Below are 27,824 nucleotides of genomic sequence, written 5' to 3'. Positions count from 1 at the left end.
AGTAAATTCAGGAAAAGAATGTCGGTAAAGAGATTTGATTAGTGATAATTGTCTGGTCTTGGAATCTACTTATACTCAATTTTTTTAATGAGCCGCATTTGCACCGACTCGCAGCGGTGCCCTTTTAGCTCGGAAAAATTTTCCTGCTATCTGATTGGTTAGAATGATCTCGTCCAACCAATCAGCGAGCAGGAAACTTTTCCGATCTAAAAGGGCACCCCTGCGAGTCGGAGCAAATCTGCCTCGCTAAAAAGAATTGACTATGATAATATACACCTGTAACTGATGGTAGAATTCACAGAAACAGTTTAGACATTTAATTGAGAAATATAAATAAATAGAATTGACAAACATTTTTACTTTCCATTCACCCGGGTTCTTGCTTACAGTTTAATTTCTCTTATTGGCTTCATAATATTTAGCACCAAGTTCCTACTTAAATGTTGAATGTGTAGTTTCTGGAATCACATCCTGGTAGAGTACTTTACGAAGCACAAACACGTTAGTGTTGACAGCCTCGCATCTGCCGGTAGTGCAAGTAAAATAAGTTTGTAGAAGTTGCGGTTAGGGTGATGGCACGTTAGGAGTTTATCTTTAATATCTATTTCTATTGGTCTAATAGGGCAGGTTTTATTTCTTATGTGTACTACAGATAGATAGATAGTTAGATAGATCTTTATTGACCACAAAATCTGCATTAGAAATTACAATAAAGATAATTACCTATTAACATGATTCTATTAAACATATCAGGATTTTTACATTATTTTACAGTTAATGTAGCCCATAAGATTACAGGATTTATAATAATTCTTTATCGCACAATTAAAATAATTCAACATATTTTTGAGGGAATCCACATTGGTGACCAAGGAAAGCTATAGTTTAGTAAACCGTAGTTGAAGAAAGAATCTATTAGATTCAGTGTTAATTTTAGTAATAATGAATTTATTAAATTACCATTGAAATATTCAATAGTTTAATGATAACGTAGTACAGATTAAAGGTTTAAAGGCCGCTCATGAATGGAAGAGGTAAAGGACAGTGACATTGCCCTATCTAGCAGGACAATGCCATAGAGACTGACCATATATACATATGATCAGCGCCCAAGCCCCTTCTCCATCCAAGATAGTACCAAGGAGGGCCAGGTAATGGCTGCTGAGGACTCAGCAGATAAACCTATAGGCTCCCCTAAACCCCCCATCCGTAGCTCACAAGGATGGTGGGGTTGCAATGACTAAAGTAACTATTGAGTTTGAGTGGGACTTGAACCCCAGTCTGGCATTCACCAGACAGTTATAGGAATAGAAGGGTTATGCATCAATAACAGAACTATAGGGCAGTTTTCTTAGGGCTGCAGATTGAAATACAAAAGTAATTACTGTATCGTGAAATAAGAAAATACAGTAAAAGAAGAAATATGGAAAAACTGCATTGAAATAGATACAATTTTACCTGTAAGGATAGATGGTAATCAATAATGTAAATTTTATTTCTTATTGGAATTATCTCAGTCCAACATAGTAGGAAAGTGGTTGACGTAATAAAATGAAATATAGCATACATACATACTTACATATACCAAGGCACTTCCCCCAATTTTGGGGGGTAGCCGACATCAGCAAATGAAACAAAAACAAAAAGGGGACCTCTACTCTCTACGTTCCTCTCAGCCTAACAAGGGACTCAACCGAGTTCGTCTGGCACTGCTAGGGTACCACAGCCCACCCTCCCCCATTATCTACCACAGAGGAAGCTTCATAACGCTGAATCCCCTACTGCTGCTACCTCCTTGGTCATCTAAGGCACCGGAGGAAGCAGCATACATATCGGAAAAAAATCAAGAGAAATTTGCTGTTAAGATAAATAATAAAAAAATGGTGATTCATAGTACTTAGCATAGCTAATATATTGTACTGTATTAGGTAAAGTTTTAAAAGTCTTGGAAAAACTCAAATTTTGCAGAAAAACTAAATTTTTATCTAATTGGATATCCTTTGGAAGCTGTCAATATATTCATTTGCAGTCCTTTATCATTTGCATATTCAGAAAACCTTTATAGATTGTATGGTCAAAGAGACCTAAATCAGATGCATAGTCATTATACCTTTATAGGTGTATGTATAATCAAAGAGACGTAAATTAGAACCGTAATCATTATTCAGTATCTTCAGTTTGTATGATCAAAGAGACAGAAATCGGAAGCATATAAGATTTTTAACTACGGAATTCTGTAACCGAAACTCTTCGACTTCATTGAATACATTTGTTTAACCAATACTGATTTTAGAATTTAGAATACATATACAGTTCAATATGCTAAAAGCATAGCACTAGAACCATTCAGAAAACTTAAATCGACTTTGTTTCTTAATGGAGATTATATATAAGGTAATTTGTGTTAGGATGGGAATGTAAAATTTCTTGTGTACATAAGTGTACTGTATGATAAGATATGTTGCATGTGTGTGTGGAACAAGTAAGCCATCAACCCAAGAGAAGACAATCCTGGGTACGTCCTGAATCATAGGTCAAGAGTTTGGTTGCCTTTGATACGCCGAGAATCGGAGTTCAGGAGTTGAATCTTTGAAGTGGTAATGTTAGCGAAGGTGGATGATATTTTTCAGAATATTAGCGCACACTGCTTAATAGAAGTGGTTTGCTGTTATATAGAATTATTTTTCTGTAATTTATTTTATTGTACTTTTACAACAGCCACATACTTATAAGGTTTATGTTTATAAGGTGGCATTCTTTACTGTTTATATGTATGTATTAGACAACTGGGCATACAGTTTCCAATTTTAATATAGGAGTTATTTAAATATGAAACCCTATTAGTAACAATTTCATTATTATTATTATTATTATTATTATTACTAGCCAACCTACAACCTTAGTTGGAAAAGCAAGATACTACAAGCCCAAGGGCTCCAACAGGGAAAAATAGCCCAGTGAGGAGAGGAAATAAGGAAATAAATAAATGATGAGAATAAATTAACAATAAATCATTCTAAAAACAGATATGTCCTATATAAACTATTAACGTCAAAAACAGACATGTCATGTATAAACTATAAAAAGACTCATGTCAGCCTGGTCAACATAAAAACATTTGCTCCAACTTTGAACTTTTGAAGTTCTACCGATTCAACTACCCGATTAGAAAGATCATTCCACAACTTGGTAACAGCTGGAACAAAACTTCTAGAATACTGTGTAGTATTGAGCCTCATAATGGAGAATAATGGAGAAGGCCTGGCTATTAGAATTAACTGCCTGCCTAGTATTACGAACAGGATAGAATTATAGTACAAGATTTACATTAATGAGCAACATTTAGTTGATTACTGAGTTTTTCTCAATGCTTTTGAAGGGACATATCAGTGACGTGTAGGATATTCAAAAGTATAATACATTACTTTTAATATAATCTGAAAGTTAGTAATATAGAAATTGTTGAATAATGATAATTGAGGCTTTCTTCTAAGAATGAAAGTATTATATTGGAAGCTCAGGGTCCTATTTGAATTAGGCGTTTGTGATAAAGCTGTCATTGGAAGAATTGATTTCGGTGAGTGGCTGTTTCAAATGTAGGCGGAGTTAGATGTTAGGAATAAAATGCTAGAGTTTATAAGATTATAAAATGGCACATGTTTTTCTTAACTTTCAATGGATGCACAATCTTATGTAACATTTGATGTTAATGATATGTTTTAGAATAGTCAACCCTTTTACCCCCAATGGACGTATTGGTACGTTTCACAAAACTAATCCCTTTACCCCCATGGACGTACCGGTCCGTCTTTGCAAAAAACTGCTATTTACATTTTTTTGCATATTTTTGATAACTTTATGAGAAACTTCAGGGATTTTCCAAAATAATGAGACCAACCTGAACTCTCTATGACGAAAATTAAGGCTGTTAGAGCAATTTAAAAAAAAAAAATATATCAAAATTTGCTTTTAAAAAAAGCGTCTGGGGGTTAAGGGTTGGAAAGTTCCAAATAGCGTTGGGGGTAAAAGGGTCAATGATATGTTTTAGAATAGTTAATGTGTCCTGATTTCATTTTTGTTTTCCTTTTCAATCTTCTGCATGGCCAAAATATGTTGTCAAACTTGATTAAAAGAAAAAATGACTGGAATGTAATGTTTATCATGCATCATTGGTAGTTTATTCAATGAATTTTTCTTTTAAATGAATTGCATAATTTAGTTATAGCTTAGAGAAAGTTGGGTTATGGTGTTATATGTACCAGTATTTGATGTTCAATTTACTGTACTTGACTCTTTGTGGGATTATATATCAAATTTTTGCATATTATAATGAATGGCATGTAGTGAATAGGAAATAGTTATGATTATTACTACTACTACTACCTAAGCTACAACCCTAGTTGGAAAAGAAGGATGCCGTAAGTCCAAAGGCTCCAACAGGGAAAAAATAGCCCAGTGTGGAAAGGAAGTTAATAAACTCTAAGAGAAGTAATGAACAATCAGTATAACATATTTAAAGAACAGTAACAGCATTAAAATAGATCTTTCATACATAAACTATTAAAAGAGAGACTCATGCCAGCCTGTTCAACATTAAATACATTCGCTGCAAATTTGAACTTTATTTTAATATAATCCCATGAAGAAGCTATATCATTCTTAGTTTTTTTCAATGGTACACAATCTCTCTCCCTTTCATGGTGTCATGCATGAGTCGGTAACTTGTTTTTTTTTAATCCTCTTTGTTAGACGTCTCATAGTGCGCCTTATTTTATTTACACGTTTTCCCTTTTCCTCTCTCTATTTTTATCCTCCTGAATGGTACAGTTAGGTGTTCTCATCGCTGGACGCCTAGATCCAACACGCCAGGTATGTTAAACGTGGTCTGTGGAGATGATGCACCTGGTGGTATTTAAAAAGGTTTTGCCTCGGTTGCCTGTTTTGCTTGTCCCGCTTGTCGCGTTACTACATTGGTGTCTATTCCAAGTAATTTGAGTAACTTTTGAGCTTAATGGTACTAATTTTAGTTTTATTTGCATGTGTTTCATTTTGTTGTGCTTATATATAGTTTTTTGTAAATCTAAGTATTGGGATTATTGTGGCTTATATTATTACTAGATAAGCTACAACCCTAGATGGAAAAGCAGGATGCTATAAGCCCCAACAGGGCGAATAGCCCAGTGAGAAAAGGAAATGGCATTGCTACAACTAACAACTATTGTAGGTCATAGATTAGGTCATTCTAATAACATTTTATGATTTAACATGATTACATTGGCTATTGTGTGTTTTACGTACTAAATTATTTTAATGAGTAATGTTAGCCTGAGTGTGGAATATTAACTGTGTTCATAATGTTTTTTATTGTTGCTATGTTTAGTGGATAGCTCACTAATCCAATTAGAGAAAGCATTTACAGTATTTAATGAACATTATAGGATATTCTTCTTTAGTTTATATTCTTTTTTTATGTAGTCTATTTCAATGTTTATTTTAAGCACCAAGACCTTTCTGGAATCAGATTTTTTTTCTTTCAAATCCAATATTAGTCGAAGAAAACCTATATAACATTTTGAATCAAGTAAAAAAATAAGAGGGAATATTTTTGTTTACCTCTGCCAACGAAGTTAGAAGGAGGTTATGTTTCATTTTGAATTTAGTCAAAGAATAAGAGGGAATACTTTTGTTTATTACCTCTGCCAACGAAGTTAGAAGGAGGTTATGTTTTACCCTCTGTTTGTGTGTTTGTTTGTGAAGAGCTTCCTGGCCACAATTTTAATCATAGAGTAATGCAACTTGCAGGGGTTAACTCTTATGTAAAAAGCTGGAAATGATTAAATTTTGGAAGGTCAAGGTAACGGTCAAGCAAAATGTCCAATTCATGTAATCAGCCATAAGTTTGGACATCGTTGTCACAGAGACTTCTAACTTTGTTCATATTATAGTGTATGGAAATCCACGCCAATTAATACATGTGAATGTCTAAGGTCTAGGTCAAGGTTGAGCAAAATGTCGAGAAATAAGCTGCCGCGGCGGAGGTCTGCGCTCTAGTGAGTGCCTCTCTATTCATATCCATGTTATCCCAACTCCAGTGCTTTGTTGATGAAAAATGTAGCTTCTAAAATTCAATATTTTTGGTTCAATAGATATCTTTGCAGTTTTTTTTACTGTGCCTTTGTAGAAGGGCAATTTTCAGAGCAAAAGCAAAATGTGGGGGAACTTTATTATGCAGTTGAACTTTCTTGTAGTTTTGTTCAATTTTAAACAGGGGATTAAATGTATTGATACCTAAACTAAGAGTAAAAACGTGGCCTTTTGGTGTGAAGGAAATAATTTGAAGCACCTCATATTGATAAGGATGATTTTATATTTGTTTCTGTATCAGAGGCTTGAACTGTGCATCAGTCTTTGTTTTCAGTTGACTAAAGACACCAAATAGTATAAGCTCTTTGTTGACAATTGACTCTTAAGAAAACATAGCTTTGTGTTGCCATAAAAATGCTGGGAAGGCCAATTTGATGTTTGATTTATGTACAGGAAGAAATACATACATACATATACCAAGGCACTTCTCCCAATTTTGGGGGGTAGCCGACATCAAACAAATGAAACAAAAAAGGGGATGTCTCCTCTCTATGTTCCTCCCAGCCTGACAAGGGACTCAACCGAGTTCGGCTGGTACTGCTAGGGTGGCACAGCCCATCCTCCAACATTATCCACCACAGATGAAGCTTCATAATGCTGAATCCCTACTGCTGCTACCTCCGCGGTCATCTAAGGCACCGGAGGAAGCGGCAGGGCCTACCGGAAGTGCGTCACAATCGCTCGCCATTCATTCCTATTTCTAGCATGCAAAGATGTTAAATTTACATGGAAGAGAACATGCTGGTAAAGTATTTCTATCCTGTGATTGAAAGGTTCAAATATGACGAATGAACAAGATAGGCAAGGGAGGATTAGTGTCTAGAGACTTAACTTGTATAAACATATGATCAGCAACCAAGCTTCCCTCTCCAGTGAGGTGAGACTTGCTTGAGAGTGGGGCCCAATGGTTACCGATGTTTCCGTAGGTAGATGTGTTCTTGCAGGAGGGAACCTTTAACTGGGAACCCACTGAGAGTGAGGCACTGACATTTCTTTTGAGCAGGTGTGACCTCAGTTGACGGTCAGGTTATGCATACAGAAAATTATAATTTACGATGAAGAACTGATAGAAATAGATTTGTATGAAGAACTAACACTCTTTTAAGAAGAAATAGTGTGTGAAAGAAGCATAGCAAAAATTGATAGAATTAACTGGAATTGTTTTAGACAAGAAAATGTTGTTTAGTCTCGAAATGAATATCTTAAGACAGTTATCAGGACCTTGCTATTATATGGGACAGAAACTTTGGCACTTGAGAGGAAAAAAATAAGGGCTGTGGAACCAATCAAGAACATGCCAGTGATTAGTCCTCCTAAACGGCTGCTAAGGCTAATCAATGTTGAATGTATTATGACCCCAGTCTAGGACCACCGCAAAGGGTGTTTACAAAGTGTGTAAGTTCTCAACGAGCATCACACTATACTAAAGTGAGTCATGCCATGTCTTCTTGGAAGTCACTGGCATGATAATAGTACTGGGAGGATGTGTTTGATATAAGAGATTTAGGTTATGTTCTAGACAACACTAAATTAGGAGTGCATCCATGCCGGATAGCCAATTTCATAATTGGCATTGGATGACTGGGGTGAGGGCGAATGCCTACCACTCAATAAAGTTGAGGTGTTGCTTGACAAGTAAGTCAGTGATCAGACAGAATACCAATTCACAAACCTGATCTACCGATAAGGAAGATATCAATGGAACTTCCCCTACAATGACAGGACAAACTTCTTTCCTGTCTTTCCTAGGAGATAGGAAAGACCTGCAGACACCCAAGGTCTGTCAATACAATGCAAGAGTTAAGAACTAAAGGCAGTATTCTGGCACGCCTAGAATACTTAGAAAACCCCCACTCAGATGCAAATGACGCTCAACGCTGATAACCATCGTAACAGGGAGCACGATATGAGTGGTATCTTTAAGCAGCACCCGGGGTAGGAAGATATCCTCAAGGCAAGAAACGTATTAAAACTACCAACACTGGAAATTGATGTCAAAACTGAAGAGCCATTAGATTCTGGAAACATCAGAACCTTGAGATGAGGCAGTCGAGAACCTTAGGGGAAGTTAGAGCCAATACAGACAACAGGTGTTGTTTCAGTCAATCCATAAAGCAAGAATCTATTGACAGGTTAGGGCCGTAATGGATAAAAAAAGCAGCGGATGATTTTGGTGGGACAAGCTAAAAAATCTGGGTGGGGACCAGTTGAAGATTGGACAAAAAAGAAAATGCCCTTTGGACTCGTGGATAAATCATGAGGCTTCTGGATATTTGAGTGAAACAAGTCTACTACAGATGAGTAAGCAAAACAGGAGATGGATTTGATGGGACAAGCTCCCAAATCTGGGAAGTTTCAAGGTGAAGAAAGGACAAAAAGTAAATTCCCCTTGGACAAATCATCAGGCTAAATTCGAGCGAGATAACTCCACTACAGTAAACAGTCGAGTTGAAGATTCCAGTGATCTCTTGAGCCACATACCTTTGGCAGGAGACTGCAAAGGGAGTAAGCATGTGTCACCATAGTCCCATCTAATGGAGTTCAATTTCGGTAGAGACGGAAACATTGCAACATTCGGAGAATCCAGTCGTATCCCACAAGACTTATTATGGTGCGTACATGATTTTTAACGAGAAACGTGAACCATAGATCAGTTAACCAAGCCTTACATATTTAATAAAAAGTAAAAACAAATAATTCATTTGAAAAGTAAATAATTTAAATCCCCAAAAATGTAGTTATGAAAAGAGAATAACTAAACTACTCATTGCACATTGTTATTATTATTACTAGCTAAGCTACAAGGCTATTTAAAAAAGCAGGATGCTATAAGCCCGGGGGATCCAATAGGCAAAAGTAGCCTAGTGAGGAAAGAAAATACAGCAATAAATAAACTATAAGTAATGAATAAAGAATATGAAATATCTTAAGACCAGGAACAACTTTAAAATAGATACTGTATTCAGGAAGTCGAAGGCAACTGCTTAATGCAAGAACAAAAGCATCAGTTCTACCAGTACTGTATTGGTCCGTGGTTATTTACTCGATGTTTCTGTGTGTCATCTTGAGTTAATTTGTCCTTGGGCTTTAGCACTTGGAAACTCAACCTTTTGGCAAAATTAATCATGGAGGAATTTATTTGCCATGGTTTATAATTATCATAATGTCAGTATTGAGGTTAAAATATTTTAGATTTTATCATGTTTTTCTGTTTTTTATTTATTTTCCATTTTTGTATTTATTCAAAGGCTACACTTGTATACGACACACTATCTAGGGGAGATAAAAAGTGGTTAGGAAAATTAAGTGGCTAATATTTGTGGTAATTTTAGGTGGCGGCCGGTCATGGCTCCTGCAATAGAAAACATTAAGAAGCAGAAAATGGCAATATACCAATACTTAACAATGAGATGGAAGTAACAATTTCTTGGACTGAGTATTCCAAAGAATTTATGATCCTGCTAATTGAGGGTATTGCTCCCAGGGTTTTGTGACTAGCCCCTTCCACAATAGGGGGAAATGCACGGAGAGCAGACACTGTTACCAGTTTTCGTTGACTTCATACAAGAGGAAACCATGGCCAAACCATCCAAGTACCTGTGCCCGTGTTGACTAGGGACCACGTTGCCTGGCACAGCTCTGACTGCACTCTGCCCTCGGCCCGGCATTCTCGCTCAAGTCATTCACTTACCTGTGCCTACTGCCAGCCTTGGACTGTTTGATCTTTTAACACCATTTCGAAGCGAGAGAATTACGGGTAAATCACAGTGACTGCCTTGCATTTTTTCCTCGCGTAGAAGGGCTCAAGGATTGAAAGGGCATTGCTGTTAAAATGTCCAATATGTGGATATTTTTTTCACCATTGTTTTAGGATGTAATGTTGCCGCTTGATAGGAAACAGGACTCTCCTTTAGAGTTTGGTGAGGAAAGATTTCAATTGTTTATAGAGAATATAGATAACAAAGACATCTTGCAGGAGGAAAGAGAATGTTGATATTGCAATGTGGATTCCATTGTTTGGAAATGGGGTAACATAAGGAATTTGAAGTTGTATGGAAAAAATGTTTCCGGGATTATATAAAAAGGATAACACTAAAAATTACTCAAATTCATGTGCTATTCATTCTTAAATGAAAAGCCTTGATTAGAATAAGAAGAAATTTCTCATCATTACTATGTGACAACCATTTTTTCCAGCGGGAAAGAGGAGCTTAAACAACATCACCCTTCAATTGCCGCCATCTTGAATTCCCATTCAGTCTTCAGTCGTAGCCTCGATAAACAAACAAAATTGATATGGATATTCTTTAAGGAATTATTAATGATAAATGATACAGGATAAGTTTTACGTTACAGGAGTATTATTATAAGCTTGCGTATTTTGTTCACATTCGATGCAATATAAGTTTTATAAGTGAAAATTTCAATGCTTTTTATGTCAAGAACTTAATAGGTGATTAAATTTATAACTGGTTCAGATTATTTCATCACAATACTTTTAGGAAGTTGATGTGATATAGTGTTGTAATGATTAACAGTAATAACATACTTAAAAGCTTTATGAATTATTGAATAAATTTGTCCATTAATTATGAATACCAATAACCAATCTGCAGTGGCCAGCATGGTGATGAAAATGGTCAAACCCCAGACGTGACTAAGGACATGTCCGAGGCCTTTGTCTTGCGTTGGACTAGAAACGGCTGCATTTGTTGTTGTATTTGAAGTAAAGTACTGTATATGAGGCTTCTCATTTGGACTTGAGGAAGATTAGAGGAAGATTAGAACCATTGTTGGTGAAAATAATTCATTTGAATTGTTGGAATATCTTGTTAGATATGTTAACAAAAGGGATTTTGACGAAGGAAAAATCTATTTCTGGGCGAGGAACCTGTGTTGCTCCGTGAAATGCTCCTTAACCCTTTTACCCCCAAAGGATGTACTGGTACGTTTCACAAAAGCCATCCCTTTACCCCCATGGACGTACCGGTACGTCCTCGCAAAAAAATGCTATAAATTTTTTTTTTCATATTTTTGATAATTTTTGGAGAATATTCAGGCATTTTCCAAGAGAATGAGACCAACCTGACCTCTCTATGACAAAAATTAAGACTGTTAGAGCAATTTAAAAAAAATATACTGCAAAATGTGCTGGGAAAAAAATAACCCCCGGGGGGTTAAGGGTTGGAAATTTCCAAAGAGCCTGGGGGTAAAAGGGTTAAAGCACCATTTCAAAGATATAAATACTGCTAGATATATCAGAGAAAAAAGTTGCATGAAATAACAGGAATATATCCAGCTCGCTCACCCCTAAAGGGTGTCGGTATTAAAACTGGGGCGAGTGATACCACTACCAGAGGTTCCTTTCTAATATAGTCTTTGAATTATTTACTCAGTCGACTTGAGGAGCTGATAGTTGCGCCGATTGAAAAATTACTCATTTAAGATTTAAATCCCTAATTTTTTATAGCACATTTATGTAGGTGGCATACAGCTTCATCTTAGGAAATTCAGCTGATGCTATGTACCGAAAAGCTGAAACTTCATTGATTGATGCGTCTCTTATAATGGCATTTTTATTTCTATTGTTGGATTTTTTTTATAATATTTTCATAGAAAGAAAGGTCTTGGAGTTTAAATACTGTAACAAATGCATTACTGTATTTGATTTTTGTTTTATTTATGTTGGATTTTCTAAATATTTTCAAATAAAGGAAGGTTTTGGAGTCTGTTGTAAGTTACAAATGCATTACATAATTTCTGCTTTGATATTTCATATGATAATTATGTAACCATTCGATGACTAGGATAGACTTACAAGTACCATAAAAGACTTAGTGAACGTTTTTTTATAATTACCATAATTTTTATGAAGATTATCTTTCGTTCTCTACAGAACCTGTCACACCTTCGACACCCTCGCGGGGAGGTCGCATAGTGGTGGCAATGTATTCATTCCAGGGACGTAGTTCTGGGGAATTATCTTTTGAGAAAGGGGATAGGATGGAAATTATCAATGATGCGTAAGTATAACGAAGGTCTTTTCTGTTTACAATACTGTACTGAATGAACTCTGTAACCCTGAACCTCTTTGTCTATATATTAATACAATAGCGTGTGTGTTGTTTATTTTGTGTCCTGCTTTAAAGAAAACGGGAATAATATCATGGTATACTCTTAATATGTGCAGCCTTTTGTAATGTATGGTTTCTTTTAATTGCAGTAAATGGTTGAATAGAATTTTTATAAATTTTTGTGTTAAACAAAACAGGTTTCTGCATAAGAAAAAAAAAATATTATTATTAATTGCTAAGCTACAACCCTAGTTGGAAAAGCAAAATGCTATAAGCCCAGGGGCCCTAACAGGGAAAATAGCCCAATGAGAAAAGGAAACAAGGTAAAATAAAAAATTCTAAGGACAGTAACAACATTAAAATAAATACTTCCTATGTAAACTATAAATACTTCAACAAAATAAGAGGAAGAGAAATTAGATAGAATAGTGTGCCTGAATGTACCTTCAAGCAAGAGAACTCTAACCCAAGGCAATAGAAGACCATGGTACAGAGATTATGGCACCACCCCAGACTAGAGAACAATGGTTTGGTTTTGGAGTGTCCTTATAGAAGAGCTGCTGACCATAGCTAAAGAGTCTCTTCTACCTTTGCCTAGAGGAAAGTGGCCACTGAACAATTACAGAGCAGTAGTTAACCCCTTGGGTGAAGAAGAATTGTATGGTAATCTCAGTGTTGTCAGGTGTATGAGGACTGAGAAGAATAAGTAAAGAATAGGCCAGACTATTCGCTGTGTGTATGTGTAGGCAAAGGGAAAATTAACCGTAACGAGAGAGAGGAATCCAATGTAGTACTGTCTGGCCAGTCAAAAGACCCCATAACTCTTTAGTGGTAGTATCTTAATGGGTGGCTGGTACAAGGAACTTTTCAACTAATTTACTTTATTTTGCAGTGACGCCGACTGGTGGTTAGCGCGGCATATGACACGTGGCATTGACGGATACATACCCAAAAACTATGTTGCGTCAGCATCATCTTTAGAATGCCAAGAGTAAGTTGATATCGTAGGTACTTTGTTTATATTCATCATTTAGAAACCGGAACCTTCTATCAATATCTAATTGTTTTACCCTTAAGTTCATATTTGTTCAGTGGTTCTTGAAATAAAAATGATACTATTTATGTCAAGTAATATTTGTAATACTTATGGTTTCTATTATAGACAATTTTCAATTTGTTATTATCGAGACTTTTTACTTTACTTATGTTTGTCAAGTTTATTTGTTTGAATGTAATTTTTAGGTGACATTTTTACGTACTTGTAAATTTTTCAAACAATTTCATATCAATTAAATTATTTCTCTTTAAGTCATTCATATATAAAAAACAACTTGATTTTCTTATAAGGGTTTGGAAAGTTTTGATTGCTAATGCACAGTAGATTTTTTTGACTTGGAATAAAGTTTTGAGTAGCCATGATTATTAGAATCCAGATATTTTTAGTTCTTATGAAAAGATTTCTTTCAAAAATCTCATTTTTCATTATCTGTTTTCAGCTGGTATTTTGGTAAAATAGCAAGAAAAGAGGCAGAGAAACTTTTAATGACACGGGGCAACTTGAGAGGGACTTTCCTTATCCGCATGTCCGAACAATCTAGTCACGGATATTCACTTAGCATAAGGGTGAGTGAAGATGCTCGGTTTATTATTATTTTTTATTCATTTTATTTTTATGGAAAATATTTGGTTAAAAAAGATATGGTTCAAACTAAAAGTTAGTTTAAGGCTGATTTTAGTTATTAACCCTTTTACCCCCAATGGATGTACTGGTACGTTTCACAAAAGCCATCCCTTTACCCCCATGGACGTACCGGTACGTCCTTGCAAAAAACTGCTATTTACATTTTTTTGCATATTTTTGATAACTTTATGAGAAACTTCAGGCATTTTCCTAAAGAATGAGACCAACCTGACCTCTCTACAACAAAAATTAAGGCTGTTAGAGCAATTTAAAAAGAATATATTGCAAAATGTGCTTGAAAAAAAAACGTGTGGGGGTTAAGGGTTGGAAAGTTCCAAATAGCGTTGGGGGTAAAAGGGTTAATGGTACAGTGTGAGAAGTTGGTAAAGAAGGAGTCATACAGAAAGTCCTTAACTTACAAATTTAATAAGTTCCAAGAAGCTCTTCATGAATCAAAATTTGTTAAATTTTGTCCTTGGGTAGACTGCACCTAACTCGCATGCCTTTTCAGCAGCTAAAGTCAACGAATTGTCCCTTTTCATATTGAAAATGTAAAGTTGCTTACTGTATTAAATTATATATTTTTATATTACAGTATATCATTATGAACTTTTGATATAATGACTGAGATATATCATTTCAGTTTGTGTTTGTATTTCCAAATGATTGTAAGTCAAGGACCTTCTATTTAGAATAGACTACATACTGTACCACTACATACTAACTTACTGGCCAGTACAGACTGGTAATGTGTTTACCCAGCATTCGCATGGTGGTGGATCAATCCCAACTTGGGATGATAAGTGTAAACCATTTACTGGGAAGGTTATTGCTGTGGTTGAGCACCACAGTTGGGGGTTTGGTCTACCCTAGCTCACGTTCTGGTGAGCTTCTCTTCGGATGATACTGGAATGGAAACCGGACACCCATAACCTTTTATTATTATTAGATGTTAACATTTGATCCCTATTTTCAGGACTGGGACCAAAATAAAGGTGAACACGTCAAACACTACCGAATTAAAGTAACTGATACGGGAGGATTCTTCATCACTTCTTCTCAAGCTTTCCGAACGCTAAACGATTTAGTTGATGCGTATAAAAGTGAGTATGTTGACGCTGGGAGGACAATTTGTGAATATCCACAATGTTCACTTTTTTACTTATTTGATCATAAATTTTTAGAATATTTTAGGTGTTTTTATGGACGGGGGTGGAAGAGGGAATAGGGATGGCAGAGACAGTATTTCAAAGAACCAGAGTCAAGTTTTATCAGATATGAAAGCGATAATGATATACTGAAGAATTTTTATATGATTAAAGTTGAGAAGACGAGTGAAAGGTAGCAGATGAGTTGTGCTTAGTTCAAAATAAAATTGTTCTATGATAATGAGGAATTATGAATAGAAATAGACAAATGATTTGAAATTTAAATGTATAGGAAGGAGGAATATAGAGAGACTATATTATCAAGCAAAAATTCAAAATGGGGAAGAATTGTCTGGTGTAAGCAGCTTGGATGAAATTTGAAGAGAGGGCGAGTCGATATTGGAATAACAATGCATTGAAGGTAGTTATGTTAACATAGGTCTCTATCATAGAAATTCTGTATTTTGGGAATTAAGATAACCTGAAGGGAGGGAGAAAGTACCAAGAATTAAAAGAGGGGGCCATGAATAGAGAATCATGGCGGGTGACTAATTCGTGAAATGACCTGCCATTGAGCAGAACACTTTATTATTATTATTATTATTATTATTATTATTATTATTACTATCCAAGCTACAACCCTAGTTGGAAAAACAGGATGCTATAAGCCCAGGTGCTCCAACAGGGAAAAATAGCCCAGTGAGGAAAGGAAATAAGGAAATAAATAAATGAAGAGAACAAATTAACAATAAATCATTCTAAAAAAAAGTAACAACGTCAAAACAGACATGTCATATATAAACTATTAACAACATCAAAAACAAATATATCATAGATAAACTATAAAAAGACTCATGTCCGCCTGGTCAACAAAAAAGCATTTGCTCCAACTTTGAACTTTTGAAGTTCTGCTGATTCAACTACCCCATTAGGAAGATCATTCCACAACTTGGTAACAGCTGGAAAAAACTTCTAGAGTACTGCGTAGTATTGAGCCTCATGATGGAGAAGGCCTGGCTATTAGAATTAACTGCCTGCCTAGTATTACGAACAGGATAGAATCTTTGTGGTTTATTTTGAATACTCACTAAACTTTTTGTCATTCCTTTGCAGAGAACAACTATGGCCTAGCCTGTCTACTACAATACCCATGTCCACGTCCACAGCCGCAGAAATGGGATCTCTCCAGGGAAACCAAAGACCAGTGGGAGATTGACCGAACTATGCTTACTATGACCAAAAAATTAGGTCAAGGCTCCTTTGGGGAAGTTTGGTATGGTGAGTATTGTTATTAGTGATTAAGTATTTTTTTATTCTTGACTGTTTTTTAAATTTTGTATATCTAAGAGATATGACCATTGTATTATCTCGGTAGTAGACCCTCTTTTATCCATGTTTGATTATAGACTATGGCTACATCAGTGGTGTTAATTTTATGACACCTTTTGTATGGGTTTAATTTTCTTGTTTTCTAGAGCACTGCAATTTGCCAGTAACTACGCCATTCCCTCTAGGAATGAATATAGCGCAGTTATTGCCAAATTGCAGTGCTGTTGAAAAGGAGAAAATTAGATGATAGAAAAGGTGTCTTTACAGTATCAACGCCACTGAGGCAGCCATTATCATCAATCAAACATTGTTACATTCTATAAGATCTAACCATAAATTTCCCAACAGGTATGTGGAATAACTCAACAGAAGTAGCCATTAAGACTCTAAAACAAGGTGCTATGAGTCCTTCAGCATTCCTAGAAGAAGCAAGAATTATGAAGAAGCTAAGACATCGAAATATATTAGTTCTCTACGCTGTTTGCACAAAAGAAGAGCCCATATTAATCATTACAGAGTACATGTGCAATGGAGCGCTGCTAGACCTCTTACGGAATGAAGGCGAACGAACCCTTAAGTTAAATGACCAAATATATATTGCCACACAGGTACGTAAATTCGTGCACGTTCAAATCTGTTATGTACTGTAGGGTCGTTTTTCTCGTCTTCGTGACCGATATTTTACGCCCGAGGTGATTCCTCATTGACCCTCCAGATCTTAGCATACTACTTTTTGTGGGATATCCATTCTGCAAGTTTGGCTGTTTAACCCTTTTACCCCCAATGGACGTACTGGTACATTTCACAAAACTCATCCCTTTACCCCCATTGGACGTACTGGTACGTCCTTGCAAAGAACTGCTATTTACATTTTTTTTTGCATATTTTTGATAACTTTATGAGAAATTTCAGGCATTTTCCAAAAGAATGAGACCAACCTGACCTCTCTATGACAAAAATTAAGGCTGTTAGAGCAATTTAAAAAAATATATTTTGCAAAATGTGCTTGAAAAAAAATGCCTTGGGGTTAAGGGTTGGAAAGTTACATTGTTACTGATTTATATCATATTTGCCTATTGTTAACCAAATATACAGTATGCAGAAGGTCTTCAACTTAGAAACTCAGTAGGTTCCAAGAAGATTTTTGTAAGCAAATAATCCCTTCTTCTTCTTCTTCTTCTTTGTCTGTATCTTTTCCCACTTTTATGTGGGGTCAACGTTTCTTACCAGCTTTCTCCATCTACCTCTGTCCCACACTTCATCACCGGTTATTCCCTTTGATCGAAGGTCATCCTTGATACAGTCCACCCACCTTCGCTTTGGTCTCCCTCTCCTTCTCGTTCCCTGTACCTCCATTTCCACAACTCTCCTCCCAATATACTGTTCATCTCTTCTCATGATATGACCATACCACCTCAGTCTACTTTCTTGGATCTTGTCTGATAGTTTTCTAACTCCTGTGGTACCCCTAATTACTTCATTCCCTATCTTATCTCTTCTTGTCACCCCACACATCCATCTCAACATTCTCATCTCTGCCACATCCAGTTTCTTCTCTTCTGTCTTCTTTATTGCCCACGTCTCCGCTCCGTACATCATTGCCGGTCTCACAACGGTCCTGTGTACTTGACCTTTCAACTTAACCCCTATTTTCTTGTCACATAGTACGCCACGCACTTTTTTTTTTAATATCAGGTATTTAATGACCACATTTTCCCAAAGAAGCATTAAAGTTTTTTTTTGTATTTTATGCAGTTTAATTCATTCACAAAAATCAAATTGTGTTGATATAAAACTGTATTGCCACACAGTGTGGTTTCTGAACAGAGTAGAGTAACAGTCCATAGCTTTTGTAATTTCCTCAGTCTGGACCAAGAGATTTATGGCCAATTGTATTTGATTATCACCTTTTTAAGGAAGTACATAGGCGCACATACAATGTTTCCTATCAGATGTTTTGAATAAGCCATGTTGCAGTATTAACAATACCGTTGACTGTTTTAAAAGCAGCTTATACAATCTAGATGTATCAGATGTTTTGATATATTATGTTGCAATAATAACAATACTGTTAACTGTTTTAAAGGCAGCTTATACACTCGAGATGTATCGGATTTTCTGAATAAGTTATGTTGCAATATTAACAATACTGTTGACACTTTTAAAGGCAGCATATACACTCGAGATGTATCAGATGTTTTGAACAAGCCATGTTGCAGTATTAACAATACTGTTGACTGTTTTAAAAGCATCTTATACACTCGAGATGTATCAGATGCTTTGAATAAGCCATGTTGCAATATTAACAATACTGTTGACTGTTTTAAAAGCATCTTATACACTCTAGATGTATCAGATGTTTTGAATGAGCCATGTTGCAATGTTAACAATACTGTTGACTGTTTTGAAAGCAGCTATTTACTCAAGATGTCACCAAGGCAGGGTGCTTGATTAGCGATGAATTTGCTTTATGATGAGGTTGTATGAATGCATTGGTGTAGTAGACTGCAAGTGTTATTCTATCTATATACCAAGGCACTTCCCCGAATCTTAGTGGGTAACCGACATCAAACAAATGAAAAAAAAAAAAGGGACCTTTTCTCTACGCTCCTCCCAGCCTGACGAGGGACTCAACCGAGTTCGGCTGGTAATGCTAGGGTGTCAGAGCCCACCCTCCCCCATTATCTACCACAGATGAAGCTTCATAAGCTGAATCCTTTACTTTTGCTTTGATAGGATTTACTACAATACAAAAAAAGGAAGGAGGTTGTATGTTTTTGCATTCTGATTGTACGGAAAGAATTTTTAATTCAAATACTCTCTTCCAGGTGGCTGCTGGTATGGCGTATTTAGAAAGTCAACAGTTGCTACACCGAGACCTGGCTGCCCGTAACGTCCTTGTTGGCGATTCAATGCTGTGCAAAGTAGCAGATTTTGGATTAGCAAGAATAGTGGAGGGTGAAGATTATTGCCCTAGTACCTGTAAGTTGATAATATTTCTACTGTGTCGTCAGTGGTGAATATTAAGATTATTTTGTAGTTTATGTAGAGTCATTCATTATTATAATTTGCCTTTCGATGTCATGTTTTGGTAACTTCAAATTTCAATCTTATAGTGAATGTTTTTATGTTGAACAGACTGACAAGTTTCTTTTTATAGTTTATATATCGTCACCCTCATAAACTAACTGCCTAAGTCATTTTCTCCACTTGTTGGGAAATCGAAATAACCTTCTCATTTCCTAATTCTTTATATCATTGTGTTGAGCTTCAATTCACAAATTCTTAACAGAAGAATTTGTGATTTAGAATTTGTGAATTGAAGCTCAACACAATGATATAAAGAATTAGGAAATGAGAAGGTTTTTTTTAATTTCCCAACAAGTGGAAAAAATGACTTGGGCAGTTAGTTTATGAGGGTGACAATATGAAAGATCTATTTTAATGTTTTATTTTATTTTGAATTGTTCATTATTTCTCTTGTTGTTTATTTATTTCTTATCCTTCTGTACCCTTTGAGCATTTTCATAAATTCCTGTGTACCCCTAAAATTGAAGACAAAAAACAAAACAATGAAATTGATATTCTGATATAATTCTATACTCCAATTTCAATGCAGATTATATGTGGCTATTCTCTCAGATCCAATGTACCCCTTGAAGAGTAAAAGTACCACTGTGGGTATATGTACCCCAGGTTGGGAACCCCTACATTACCAGGTTCTCCAATGTCCTCTAATGATTTCCTTGTTTTAACTCTCTTCGTCCTTTTAGGTAACAAATTCCCAGTAAAATGGACTGCTCCAGAGGCTATGTTGTATAGCCGCTTTACTATTAAATCTGACGTGTGGTCGTTTGGCGTTCTGCTCATGGAAGTCATCACATTTGGTGCTAACCCTTATCCAGGTACGTCCCCTTGATTTAATGCGCCTTAAGTCTCATGAATTAATGTAGTCGTTATATCCGCCAAGCCATCATCTTAACATGCAGTATCTTTATTTCTATAGGCTTTGATAATTTAATATTGCTCATATAGCCTTTATTATTCTATTGATTAATTATGCTTACTAATGAATATATTTAAATTGCTAGCAGTCATTACTTCACATGATAATTTCTGAAACATCTTGTGTATTTTGTACTTTCGATTACCAGTGCTGCTAGTTTGATTGGGATATTATATTCAGTAATTTTTCTTGATTGTACGTTCAATATTCGATTGCGACATTTATTACGAGAATGTCTTTCTTGAGAGTGTCACAACTGAGATGGTATGGGCATGTGTTAAGGATGGATGGTGGGAAGGGAGTAAGGAGAGCTTGGGAGGAACCTGTAAAGGGGAGAATATCAAGAGGGAGGCAGGGAATTGGATGGCAAGATAAGGTGGAGGATGATAGGGAGAGAAGAGGTTTGGTAGAGGAGGATAACTTTGATTGAAGGCATTGAAGAGGGCGCATCAGGAAACCGACCTTTAATGTAGGGATAACGTTGGGTTAGAAGAAGAATGGCTTTGTTGAGTGAAATATTTGCTCATAAATATTACTGCTGTAAATGCCTAATATCATTTCTATCTGAACATTTGTGTTAGTCATAGTAGAATATATTGACGTATTATCTTAACTAAAAAAAGATATGAATACTGTATTAGAAGACTGATGTAAGCTTCTGTTAACTTTTTTATATCCTTTTTTTTAACCTTGGTGGTCATCAATTTGTGTATGGTTAATGAATAGTAACGTACTGAGAAATTTTATTTGATTTTATTTTCAAATGAAGCTCGCCTACAGTTCACCTGGCTTCCCCCTTTATATCATTTGTGAATTTCCTTAACTTTTGAACAATTGTAGTTTTTTGTCAGTATTAGGTGATAATTTTATCATATGATAAAAGAAGAAAAACAATTGAGATTAGGAGCTCATTTGAAATTAGCACTTTTAAGTTTTTCAATTTGTAAACAACTCTAATTTAGTGTTCCACTAGAGGTGAATTTTACAGAAGACAAATACTATATAGGAAATTTTACAATTAAAATCGTAGCCATTTGTGAAATGTAAAAACAATGCTTTCTTTAAGGTAGCCACAAGGTCAAACTAATTTACTTGAGGACAACCACATTTTTTATGTTCTGTGATTCAAGCAGTAAAATAAAATATGAAAATATTCTTATGCCTTGTGAGCCCTGCAGAAATATTAATGAATGTTACATTTTTATCTCGTAGTCTTTGAAACGAGTTGATATATATATGAATATATTTTGTGGTTACGAAAATAGAAAAAAAAACTCAGATAGATGGTATCTATTGGTCTATATGAATTTTTGCAACTGTAAAATTTTCACCTGCCATTGCTAATTCATATTCCTGGGGTCATAGTGAATGTTACATTTTTATCTCGTAGTCTGAAACGATGTGATATATACGAAGATATTTTGTGGTTACGAAAATAGAAAAAAAAACTCACAGATAGATGGTATCTATTGGTCTATATAAATTTTTGCAACTGTATAATTTTCACCTGCCATTGCTAATTCATATTCCAGGGGTCATTGTCTTTAGGTTCACCAATAGCGACTGGTAATTTATCGCTTTTCTGCTTTACAACTTATATAATTATCCTGATAGCCTCTTATGAATTCACATAAGCTTTTATTTATGAATTTACATAAGCTTCTATGCTTTAGCTTGCATCGCTAATTCTGCCTTACAGGAATGAACAACAGGGAAGTGATAGAGCGAGTGCAGGCCGGCTACCGGATGGCCAAACCCCCTCGGTGCCCCGACGAACTCTACAAGGCGATGCTCCACTGCTGGGACAAAGATCCAGACCACCGGCCCACCTTTGACTTCTTGCATCATTTCTTCGACGACTACCAGGTCTCATCTGAAATTCCGTATCGAGACATCCACGACTAATAACAACACCCCCATGCCTGACCTCCACCCTTTTATCAAACCCTCCCAGGCTAGGACATCCTGGGTAAAGAACAGTCAGTAAGTTTAGTTCAGTAATTGGTCACCCAGAATCATTAATAACTGGGTCAGGTTCGTGATGAGAGAACCATTAAAAAGCTTAAGAACAAAAAAAGAAAAAAAACTTGGATATTCTATTCAAATTGAATTCACACGGTGGAGGGTAGCGGTAATCAGGGTCACATCTCGTCACAGCATGATTGTCTCCCGAGATCTGATAATTTTATGATGACAGTTGCGCTCTTGTTCAATCATAATGTTACCAGGTTTCATGGCTTTTAACTTTGATGGTTAAAATGAGTCGCAGATTTGATCGTCTTTGTGCTTTAAAAACTTAGGAGACAAATACGTTCTCGTATGTAACGAGTATTTTGTAACCTGTAACCTTTACCATTTACTCTGTGATAGAATTTTAGCTGTTGAAAAGTATCTTACATTGGTAGTGTGTGTTGCTTGATCAGTGAGGAAAGTATCACATGCACGTCTATATGGTTTGCACATACGACTGTCAAAGGAGAGATACGTGTACGTCTTTGAATGTTTCCCCGAACATAGTATAAATGAAAAGTAGTATTTTCATTTGAGTTGAAGATTCATTTGCATGAGGGCTTATGAAATGAGCCCAGAATGATGTTTGCAATTATACGGTGTGATGTTTGCATTTATATAAGCGGTGTTCATAAACTGATATTGGTTATTTTGCTAGTACTGATCTACTAGTATGGCTATAAAAACAAATATGAAAGCCTATTTACTCTCACTGGGATATCTTTTGCTACAAACCCAAAGCTTGTGGTTGGCCCATTTTGTGATCACAAAACAGGCCAACAATAAGAAATGGGTTTATATAAAAAAATTCATCATCATCATCTCTTCCTACACCTATTGACATAAAGGGCCTTGGTTAGATTTTATGTATTTTCTGTCTTTAGCTTTTAAATATAAATAGTTGGTTTATATTTTTAAAACAAATCAATTAAAGAAATTTTCTCTGAATCTAATCCATTCATGAATTTATCTGAGTAAAGTTGCAAATTTGGAAACAACAAATGTTTTGATAGTTATGGTACAGTATTATAAATACTCCCTTCGGATTAAACCGATGTAAGTTAAGCATCATAATTTGGTGGTCTGGGTAAACTAATTGAAAATACAAAATATTTCAACTAGAACCTTTTCATTGTGTCCTCGGATGTCTATTTTATTTTTAATTTGGCATTCTCTTTAAGCATATTTTTCTATTGAAGCTAGTTTTTCTTGAAGAATATCTTTCTGCTGGAGACTTTGTCTTTAAGTATATTTTTCTGTTAAGGTCCTTTATCAGTTTTTCTTTAAGAATATTTTTCTTTAGGAGACTTATTTTCTTTAAGCCTATTTTTCTTTTGAGATCAGTTTTTCTTTGAGAATATTTTTCTTTTGAGATCAGATTTTCTTTAAGAATATTTTTTGCCACAGACTTTTTCTTTTAAGCATATTTTACTGTTTGGGTTAGTTTTTCTTTAAGAATATTTTTTAAGCTTTTTTTTCTTTTGAGATCAGTTTTTCTAAGATTATTTTTCTGTTGGAGACTTTCTTTTAAAGCACATTTTTCTGTTGGTGTTAGTTTTTCTTTAAGCATATTTTTCTGTTGAAGACTTTTTCTTAAAGCATATTATTCTGTTGGTGTTAGTTTTTCCTTAAGAATATTTTTCTGTTGGAGACTTTTTCTCAAGGCATATTTTTCTGTTGGTGTTAGTTTTTCCTTAATGTTTTTCTGTTGGAGACTTTCTTTAAGCATATTTTTGTGTTAGTGTCAGTTTTTCTTCAAGAATAACTATTGGAATCTTTCTTTTAAGGATATTTTTCTATTAAGGACAGTTTTTATTATCTATGAGTGTTTTAAAGAATCAACTCAACCTCTTTATAAATAATGGATAAGATTGAAATACTGTACCTAGAAGTGTTGAGTATAATCACATTATGAAACCAGATTCTGGGGTTAACCTTGTTGACAAAAACATTAAAGCAAGCTTCGCCAATGTCTCTTCGAACCTTCTAGGGTTTTATTATCTGCAGTAGCCACAACGGTTTACCGTACATACTAGACTCTTGCTTTAGTATGTACTGTTGTGTCGTGTTCAATCAGGTGTTTACACTACAATGTACTGTTAAGAGTTTATTAATTCCAGTCAAGCGTCCATCATACATTCTTTCCAATTTACTATTCTGAGAAAGAATAATAATACAAGTTTGATATACCTGCAGAATGCAACAACGTAGAAATCATTATTAATTCTGGGTAAACTTAGTTCCATTGTTCTTAATTTTTTTTTAGGATTTTTCACATTTGCTATCATGGTCTTCCCAGTGTCTCAGACATGGTCAATCTTGAGTTTAGCTCTGCAGTTTCTTATAAGGACTGAAGAATTATGATCTAGTGTTTTTTCTGTTATTAAAACGTCCTTTGGATTATTATTATTGTGCTTATAGAGCATCTTTTTTTCTATGTATTTCCGAACAAATTGGATTGTGAAGTTGATATTGAAAAAGAGAAGCATTGACTTCAGCTGTTACAAGCGTTTTAAGCTAAGGCAAAACGTGTTTTGTACATTCCCTCATAGGGGAAACAATACTGTACATCGGAGGATAGGTTATTTTTTTCTTATTAGGCTGTTTCATCGTTATTTAGACAGGGAGGGTGGGCTGTGCCACCCTAGCAGTACCAGCCGAACTTGGTTGAGTCCCTTGTCAGGCTGGAAGAACGTAGAGAGGAGAGGTTTGAGGTCCCCTTTTTTGTTTCATTTGTTTGACGTCGGCTACCCCCCAAAATTGGGGGAAGTGACTTGGTATATGGATGTATGATGTATTATTATTATTACTTGCTAAGCAACAACCCTAGTTGGAGAAGCAGGATGCTATAAGCCCAAGGGCTCCAACAGGAAAAATAGCCCAGTGAGGAAAAGAAACAAGGAAAAATAAAATATTTTAAGAACAGTAACATTAAAATAAATATATCTTGTATAAACTATAAAAACTTTAACAAAACAAGAGGAAGAGAAATAAGATAGAATAGTGTACCTTCAAGCAAGAGAACTCTAACCCAAGACAGTGGAAGACCATGGTACAGAGGCTATGGCCGTACTCAAGACTAGAGAACAATGGTTTGAATTTGGAGTGTCCTTCTCCTAGAAGAGCTGCTTACCATAGCTAAAGAGTCTCTTCTACCCTTACCAAGAGGAAAGTGGCCACTGAAAATGTAGAAAAGAATCTTCATTTGTTTTTTGTGGTTAGGATTTCTGGGAATCCTCTTTTCAAAGGTTTAATGACTGAAATTCATGGAAAACTGTTTTCAGGTTAGATGAGGAACTTGCCGATTTGGGTTCATGATATTAGGTTTAAATTTTTAAAGGCTGCTTATGAATGGCAGAGGCAAGGGACAGTGATATTGCCCTATCAAGCAGGGCAATGACCTAGAGACTGACCATATTACATATGATCAGTGCCCAAGCCCCTTCTCCATACTAGGTAGGACCAAGGAGTTCCAGGCAATGGCTGCTGATGACTCAGCAGATAGACCCATAGACCCCAAACCCCCCATCCTTAGCTCACAAGGATGGTGAGGTTGCAGTGACCAAAGTAACTAATGAGTTTGAGCGGGACTCGAACCCCATTCTGGCAATCACCAGGCAAGGACGCTACCACCAGGGTATTTCCCTTAATATCTAAAGAAACCTTTTATGGTAGCTCAGTGGCTACATTTTATGATAGCTCAGTGGCTACCTTTTATGGTAGCTCAGTGGCTACCTTTTATGTTACCTCAGTGGCTACCAAATCTGTTTTTGCCAAGCACTCTTTAAAAGAAGTCTGCTTTTCCTTAACGAGTTACTGGGTGTTAGGTGATGTGATAGCTGCAGGTAGTATTCAAGGATAAGTACCTACTATGTAATATTGAAAATGTGTACAGGTTTATTAGGTGATTCTTATTATTAAACTCCTCTAGATACATATTGTCTTAGTTTTGTATAAATATTTTCAATGAGAGTTACGGAACGTTGGAGACTTTTGTAGCTATACAGTTTTATAGTGAGGTATTGAAAGTGCATTTAGGAATATTGTACTTGTAATACATATTGAATAATTCCTTCAAGTTTGTATGAATCTTTCAACCCTTGTGGTAGAGTGAATTTTTCCCAATCTGGATTTTGTTTGAGACTCGCTAGCTTTCAATTAGTATTGCCTTTAAGCTTAATTTTATTGGAGGTGAACTTTGGCTAATTTGTTCAATTATTTAGCCTGGGTATTAAATTTAGTTAGTTCTTTCCTTCTCTATACTACCTCCACTTCAAGTGAGGTTCATTGAAATGATTTGAATATTGATAATGAAATGAATTCATCTGAGGTTGTGGTGGCCTATTAGAAACGTCCATGCCTGGGGTTCTGCCGTATGGGAGATAGAGTCCCACTCATACTCGATAGTTTCTTCTAATGTCTGTGATCTCACCATCCTTGTGAGCTAAGGATGGGGATTTGGGCAACCCTATAGGTCTACCTGCAGAGTCATCAGCAGCCATTGCCTGGCCCTCCCTGGTTCTAGCTTAGAGAGGTGGCTTGCGTGCTGATCATCTGCATATATGGTTAGTCTCTAGGGCATTATCTTGCTAGGTCATTGTGTCTTGCCTCTGCCATTCATGAGTGACCTTTAAACTTTTAAAACCCCTTGTGCCCCTACCCCACCTTACCATTAACTAATAATGCTAAGAGGCTGTTGAAAATGTTTCGACTTTGTTGACCAATTGGCTTCTCTCCTATTTACCTTACCCAAGCACCCAAGGACTAGAAGTGAATGGCGTGCAATTGTGAAGCAGTTCCGACAAGCCTTGCTGTTACTTCGGGTCACTTTGATGACTGCTGTGGTAGCGGCAGTAGGGGAGTCAGCATTTGAAGCTTCGTTTGTGGTGGAAAATGGGGGAGAGTGGGCTGTGGTACCCTAGCAGTACCAACCAAATTCAGCTGAGTCCCTCGTCTGGCAAAGAGGAACGATTAGAGAAAATCCACTTTAATTTTTGTTTATATCGGCTACCTCCTAAGATTGGGAGAAGTGCCGTGGTAGATGAATAGAAGCACTTTTATTTCCATATTCCACTAGAGCAGCATGGGGATCACAGTGAAAGAAAATGGAAAGTTTTAGATTTTTAGGATAGGCATTTAGCTGGCTTCGATAAGGTAGCCAGTACTATTGAACCTCGGGTGATTATAGAAATAATTAATTTTATTAACAAAATTCTGATATTGTAAGATTGTATGTCTGTAAGTCTGTTATATAGGTAGGCATGTATTTGTGTGAAAGTATTATATGTTAAGAAAATGCTTCAGTTGTGATTTTTCAAGGAAGAAAAGTTTGAAGATGGATCTTTGTGAACTGTTATTTTTAGATTGGTTATGCACAGAGCTAAAATGTAGTGATATCATTAACCTTTAAAGATGGCATCCTTGGTGTCATT

At 35.8% G+C, this 27,824-nt stretch overlaps 1 protein-coding gene across 11 annotated transcripts in view; it reads left to right on the top strand.

The window, feature by feature from the left end:
* Nucleotides 1-27,824, top strand: part of LOC137620479 (tyrosine-protein kinase Src64B-like) — a 145,615-nt gene that overhangs the window by 98,224 nt on the left and 19,567 nt on the right. For 4 of the 11 annotated variants that reach the window (XM_068350643.1, XM_068350637.1, XM_068350642.1 and 1 more), the window contains 9 exons: nt 4,828-4,869; nt 12,041-12,167; nt 13,111-13,209; nt 13,715-13,841; nt 14,876-15,002; nt 16,161-16,325; nt 16,725-16,984; nt 19,205-19,358; nt 20,150-20,281. In XM_068350643.1, coding sequence (XP_068206744.1) covers nt 4,828-4,869; nt 12,041-12,167; nt 13,111-13,209; nt 13,715-13,841; nt 14,876-15,002; nt 16,161-16,325; nt 16,725-16,984; nt 19,205-19,358; nt 20,150-20,281 — 1,233 coding nt within the window. Of the gene's footprint in view, nt 1-4,827; nt 4,870-12,040; nt 12,168-13,110; nt 13,210-13,714; nt 13,842-14,875; nt 15,003-16,160; nt 16,326-16,724; nt 16,985-19,204; nt 19,359-20,149; nt 20,282-22,081; nt 22,366-27,824 lie in introns of all 11 variants that reach the window. The other 7 variants (XM_068350641.1, XM_068350644.1, XM_068350638.1 and 4 more) reach the window with 4 other exon arrangements.

This window comes from Palaemon carinicauda, chromosome 27, assembly GCF_036898095.1.
Source record: "Palaemon carinicauda isolate YSFRI2023 chromosome 27, ASM3689809v2, whole genome shotgun sequence".
Classification (NCBI taxonomy): domain Eukaryota; kingdom Metazoa; phylum Arthropoda; class Malacostraca; order Decapoda; family Palaemonidae; genus Palaemon; species Palaemon carinicauda.
Note: the sequence above shows the minus strand (reverse complement) of the source record. Positions and strands in the feature narration are given on the sequence as shown.